This window comes from Asterias amurensis, chromosome 13 (genome assembly GCF_032118995.1).
Source record: "Asterias amurensis chromosome 13, ASM3211899v1".
Lineage (NCBI taxonomy): Eukaryota > Metazoa > Echinodermata > Asteroidea > Forcipulatida > Asteriidae > Asterias > Asterias amurensis.
This window is the reverse complement of record NC_092660.1, coordinates 2,591,969-2,598,662: the sequence shown is the minus strand read 5'-3', so window position 1 is coordinate 2,598,662 and position 6,694 is coordinate 2,591,969. Positions and strand designations below refer to the sequence as shown.

Below are 6,694 nucleotides of genomic sequence, written 5' to 3'. Positions count from 1 at the left end.
ATCCACTTGTTAAAACATGTTCAAATTCATGTGTGTGTTTGAATCCTGCAAACCATGTAAGCAGGTGAACAATAAAAAAATAATAACAATGTTTATCTTTATCCAAAAAGTGGGTCCAACCATGGTACAACCCACTTTGTTTAAAAGTTGCTCACTGTACCAGTTTTTTTTTTTTTTTTTTTTTTTAGGGTTTTGGGTCCATTCTATGGTTGTTATTTTTAAATTGCTGTCCCTTCCTCCTATTGCTACGATGTTTTGTTGTGGGTGCTGTTTTATTTTGTTCTCTCCCCATTACCCATCACTAAGTAAGATTTTATGCTAATAATTATTTTGAGTAATTACCAATAGTATCCACTGCATTTAGAATAAAATAAATACCATTGTAGTCAGTGGTGTTCCAGTTTTGGTCACCTATGTGTACCATATGACCTTCGAACTCATACTATTTACCCGTGGCATGTTATTGGTATTTTAATACCGTTGACTCCACACGCACACGGACGTCCCACTGAGCATTCCTACAGCTTCTTTTGTGCCAGCACGGGTGGTTCATTGTCTATCTCCCTCCATGGTTGAATGCTACTATTCCTACAAGGTTGTTTTTGTCTTTTCTTTTCGTCTGTAAACATTGCAATCCAATATGGAGGTCAGTGAATGTTTTACACTGAGCAATGGCGTGAAAATACCATCTCTGGGAATTGGTAAGTTCCGCCTATACGGATTGCCTAAAACAGGTTTATTTTGCGATTAACTTGTCACTATCTATGGGCAATTAAGCCGCATTGCAGGGCAGATCAATGTGGTGAATAAAAAAACAACGAGTGCTAAAAATAAGTTAGTTTTTTTTTTTTTCATTTTACATTTCACGCATGCGTATTATACGCTATTGTTTGGCAACGAATTTTGGGCACAGGGCAGACAATACACACAAACGATACCATCAGGCCATACACAAAAAAATCACTCATTGCCCGCCAGTAGTACTTAATGTGACGATGGCAGTCTGATAATGTTATATTGTCCAGAAAAAGAAAGACATTCACTTAGTTAAAGTTAATATAACTATTTTTCTTGGGATCATAAGAACAATATTATTGTTCAAAAAACTGATCGAGCTTCAACGAAGTTGTCCTGGAGCGCGCACTTGAACTTGAAGTTGGTTGCTTCCAAGCTCCATGAGTTGCCTGCAAAAGTTGCCCCATGGTGGTAAGGCTATTTTAGTCCGCACGCGATACACACTGTTGTAATAATATTTCATGCAAAGTCCATGCATGTTTGTTTGTTCTTATTCACAAGCCTGATATAATCACGCTTATCTTACTGGGGGTGGCAGGGGTGGTGTTGAGTGAGATACGTTATAACATAGGTCAGGAAATGTGGCCGCTGCGTGTATAACTTTCGTATTTAGAGGTACATACTTTAGGACGAACCTTTTGGTTTTAATATGTTTTAGGACTAGTCCCAAATTAGAACTAGTGCTAACTCTTTGTGAAACCCACCCGGTCTGCTAGATTCTACTCCAACCATTATACAGCATGCCAACAGCAATTAGCCTTTCGTCAAGGCCCTTAGCTGGGACACGGCTTCGTACAACCGCGTTCCCACCACTCGCGCAAGTCGAGTCACCACTCGCCCAAGTCGAGTGACAAAGCCACGAGGCCCTTTTAGATTTACAACCTAGTTTTTTTTTAATGAGTATGGAACATGCATTAATAATAACACTTGTACGCAAAGTGCAGAACGATTAGCCAATCAAATTAATTACATCAAGGCTAACAAATTAATGTAGGGATCCCAAGTGCGCCCTCAGTGTTAGACTTGTAAAAAGTTAACTTTTGGGATTGTCACGTGACAATCGTCGTTTTGATTCCCCACAACTTCGTTCTTGGAATTATAAGAGTACATTTCTCTATGGCTCTGTCCATGCTCCACAAAAACCCACTATTTGTACATGTATGGGAGCAATAAAGTTGTAGAGATATTTGTGAGTATTATTTCGTGTTTTGACTCTCATTTGTACCGAAATTATTGCGATTTGTAGGACCTTAAATTTATCAGACTATTTGTAGACCATTACAATGTAGCCAGGCAGCACCGTCACACACGTGCGTCCGTTTAGCCTCTGGGTGTGCTGACCTTTGAGTGCTGTCATGACTGTGTAGTGTCGGCTACATGGATGTACTGTACTCTGTAGTGTTTTAACTTCTTGTATGTGTGCTATGGGTTGGAAAAACCCTGTAAGTGTAGAGGACGAGAGATTTTCAAAAGACGTCGTAATTGGCATGTATTTATTATTGATTGTATTTTGGCAAATGCTTGTCCTTTTTAGTTTTTATCTTTAATTTCATAATTACTAATTAGATTAGGATTAATAATAATAATAATAACAACAAATTCTTATATAGCGCATTCCACAATAACCGTATCAATGCTCTCTACATTAGTGCCCTGGTCATGGGGCCAATAACATCCCCCCATGTTTCTCAGCTCCCTTGGGAGTATAACCCTGAGCTGCCTGTAAGGAGCTTGTGGCTTTTTCAAACACAATATCAACCTCTACCCCGCAGGTACCCATTTATACCCCCTGGCCTGGGTGAAGAGAAGCAATTATAGTAAAGTATCTTGCTCAAGGACACAAGTGTCGCACGACCGGGATTCGAACCCACACTCTGTTGAATCAGAGTACCGGCTCACCTTCCCGTGTCTCTACATTAAGAAAATTTGTACGCAAAGTGCAGAAAGATTAACCAATCAAACTATATCGAGGCTAACTAATAAATTTTCAAATGATTTCAATATCTGATCACATAGGAAGTTCACCTTTCGGTGGCTACAGTCACGAGGCTATGGTCCATGCGTTGAAACATTGCAAAGTCAGACACGTCGACACGGCTAGGAAGTACAACAACGAACACCTAGTGGCCAAGTCGATTCAAGAAAGTGGAGTGGTGCGAGGAGACCTGTTCATCACCAGTAAGGCCTGGCCTACCGACTACGGTTACGAGAGCACGAAGCAAGCGTTCAGGGAGTCTCTCCAACAAACTCAAGTGGATTATTTTGGTGAATAATTTTACAGTATTTTAAGTTATTGGACTAATCGAAAGCTTTCATTAGATAGTTTTTTTTGTTTAAAGATGGATCTTTTCTTAAAGGGAGGACATACTAAAACTTTATTAATAGAATTAGACATTTATTAAAAGTGATATTATGAGGGCGAGGGGAGTTTGGTAGCCACAGATCCAATTTTGGAACTTGTGAACACCTGGTGGCCGCAGACTTGCAGGAAATCCATAGTTCTCGTGGATGTTGGCATTCTCTGAACTAAGTAAACAGCGGAAATTTATCTGGTAAGTCTGTTATCATCAAGCGTTCAAAAGTCTCCCATTTGAGTAAAAATTTCTCGTTTAATTGTCTAGACTAATTGTCTCTGGGCCCCTGTCTTTATCCGAAAGGATAAAGACGGGTCTCTGCTCCTCAGATCCAGTGATTCTATTGGATACAATGATATCATTGGATAAATGCAGTGACTAAAAGCTACCGTAGCTGTGTTTGTTTTGATTGGTCTGAGGTCACCTCCGATGACCAATCAAAACACAGATATGGAAAGCTTACTTACGGTCGTCTGCATGTGGCCTTGTGTATGGTATTATGTGTACTTGCATGTAATGTTCGTGTAGGGCCTACGTGTAGATTTTGTGTGTATCTCTATGTGAAATTAATGTAGGTCAAAGGTAAATATATACGTAGGTTTTGAGGTCGGTCTCTGGCATTATTCACGAGCCTCAAAGTGTGACGTCGGATGTTCAGGCTAGTAATTGTCTTGCTGTTATGCTCCTACAGATCTATACTTACTTCACTGGCCAATGTCACCTGATGGAACCAACACCAAGAAACTAATCAGTGAGTCTTGGAGGGCACTTGAGGAACTCTACGCACAAGGTAGCTATAGCTTAGGTTCTTAATCTTTCCCTGTGGTTAAAGACACTGAACACTATTGGTAATTGTCAAAGACCAGTCTTCTCACTTGGTGTATCTCAACATATGCATACAAAAATCTGCCAAATTTGAACTCAATTAGTCGCCGAAGTTGCGAGATAACAATAGAAGAAAAAAACGCCATTGTCACACAAAGGTGTGTGCTTTCAGATGCTTGATTTTGGGACCTCCAAATCTAATTCTGAGGTCCCGAAATCAAATTCCTGGAGAATTGCTTCTTTCTCGAAAATCACTTCACTTCAGAGACAGCCGTTTCTCACAATGTTTTATACAATCAACCTGTCCTCATTACTCGTTACCAAGTAAGGTTTTATGCTGATAATTATTTTGAGTAATTACCAATAGTGTCCATTGCCTTTATTTAAAGCAACCTATTAGCTGGGACAGTTTTTTTTACAAAACAATCAAATTCCTCTGAAGATGAGGCAGTTACTGTACCAATTTGAACTTGCGGTCAATTTGGTCAGACGGACATTTTGAGTGAAATAAATGTGACCAAAGGAAATTTGTCGCACGATTTTACATTGTGATGTTACGCTTACGCAAATTACATACGTGCATCTAATACTCTGCATTGTATGGTAGTGATGTGCGAACGCTTAAAGGCACTGGACACTTATTGGTAATTCTCAAAATAATGGAGCATAAAAACTTATTTGGTTACGAGCAATAAATAGCTGTTGATAGTATAAAACATTGTGAGAAATGGCTCCCTCTGAAGTAACGTAGCTTTTGAGAAAGAAGAAATTTCTTATTGAATTATTTGACATGAACTATGTAAACAATGTAAATTTACCTGGGCTTCATTTTGGCGGTCTTAACCAATAACTGTTTCGGTCTCTGGCCAGTGCTTTACCGATGGCAAGTTCAACCGAAATAGTTATTGGATATGTCCGCCAAAACGCACCCCTGGTATTATTGTCTGCTGCAACCTAGCGTTCCAAAGTCTCCAATTAGAAGCTGTAATATGTGGGTGCCTCCCTATAGCCTGAACATCTGACGTCACACTTTGAGGCTCGTGAATAACGCCAGAGACCTGCCTCGAAACCGGCGTGTGTATTCACCTTTGATCTCAGTCATTTCACATAGAGAATAGGCAGTCAACTTCTATTGCGGACGTGACAGCAGTGTATACTGTTTGGGCAGCTAGCTCATGTCACTGCACATTTATCCAATAGCATTGTATCCAATGGAATCACTGGATCTAGCTGCAGGGTTCTGTGTTTATCCTTGTGGATAAAGACAGGAGCCCAGTCTAGTGCCTCCCATACTTCACCTTGGGGTTGTTGTAGTGATTTAGAACAAAGAAACGTGCAGTTAATAATAGTCTAGTTTTCACTGACAGAGAATTTTGGAATGCCTTTTCCCCCAGGTCTTTGCAAATCCATTGGAGTGAGTAACTTCAAGATCTCGGACCTTGAAAACTTGAAAGAAACGTGGACGGTCATTCCCCAAGTTAATCAAGTAAGTTTATAATCATGATAAAACAAACAATTGCGAGTCGAGTGGCAACACTAGCCTGAACATCTGACGTCACACTTCGAGGATTGTGAATAACGCCAGAGACCTGCCTCCAAACCAGCGTGTACTTTCACCTTTGACCTCATTCACTTCACATAGAGATACACAGTCGAATTCTATTGCAGACGGGACAGCAGTGTACTTTTTGGGGCATCTATGGAAAGCTCATGTCAATGTGCACGTTTATCAAATATCATTGTATCCAATGGAGTCACTGGATCTTGCGGCAGCGACCTGTCTTTATCCTTGTAGATAAAGACAGGGACCCAGTCTAAGTGGCACCCTCAGTGCATGTTAAGTCTGCTGCCACCAAGCGTCCATAATTCCCCCAAGGATGTCGAAATGCTGTTGTATTTATTACCTTATTTTTATAACCATTTTTGTTTTATAATTTTTCAGATCGAAGTCCATGTGTTCAACTATCCAAAAGAGCTGATTGATTATTGCAACGGACTTGGGATTCAAATTGTGGTAAGACAAAATGAATTCTGTTTCCATTGTTTACTTACTTTGGTTAACTTTGGTGTTGCGGCTTGAAGCTACAGCTTATGTGCCCCTCATTACTGCATTGGGTTCACGTTGAGCTGTTACTGTTATTCACTTTGACCTCGCACTCATTTCAAATGGAGATTCGCAGTCAAATCACATGAACATTTGTACAATGCACACTGCTGCATGCAGACACAGAGAGATGTCCGAAAGTGCAGCTGACAAACATCACCTCCGACCAATCACAACACAGATGTATAAAGCTTATGTCACTGCACGTTTTTCCAATGAAATACAAACAAATGGAATCACTGGTTCTGGAAGAGCAATACCAGTTATCCTTGCTGATAAAAAACAGGGTTACCTCTTTTCATCCTCTGGTTGAGGGCGCCCTATACTCAACTGATGTCACAATGGGTGCGTTCGATTAGCTTCCCTGGGTCGACCAGCTTTCGAACACCTTTGACAGCATTCCAGGGGCTCACCCGGGTCAGCCCCGGTGCCCTGCTTGTGGAATGGGGTTGCCCTGGGTCACGTGGGGGTGACCCGAGGTACAGAACGTCACCACAAGAGGGCGAGTGTATTCGTTCGGTTAGCTCTTGTCAGGGGCTCACCTGAGTGAGCACACCTTGGGGTTGACCCAGCCAGGGAAGTTTATCGAATGCACCAAATGCATAATAATGTTTTA

At 40.9% G+C, this 6,694-nt stretch overlaps 1 protein-coding gene across 4 annotated transcripts in view; it reads left to right on the top strand.

Moving 5' to 3' along the window:
• LOC139945723 (glyoxal reductase-like) overlaps nt 1–6,694 on the top strand; it is a 48,624-nt gene that overhangs the window by 36,558 nt on the left and 5,372 nt on the right. Inside the window, exons 1-5 of one of the 4 annotated variants that reach the window (XM_071943086.1) lie at nt 515–701; nt 2,812–3,060; nt 3,841–3,939; nt 5,369–5,460; nt 5,917–5,988. In XM_071943086.1, coding sequence (XP_071799187.1) covers nt 641–701; nt 2,812–3,060; nt 3,841–3,939; nt 5,369–5,460; nt 5,917–5,988 — 573 coding nt within the window. In that variant the 5' untranslated portion in view covers nt 515–640. Of the gene's footprint in view, nt 1–514; nt 702–1,139; nt 1,207–1,795; nt 1,985–2,811; nt 3,061–3,840; nt 3,940–5,368; nt 5,461–5,916; nt 5,989–6,694 lie in introns of those variants that run through there. The other 3 variants (XM_071943087.1, XM_071943088.1, XM_071943089.1) reach the window with 3 other exon arrangements.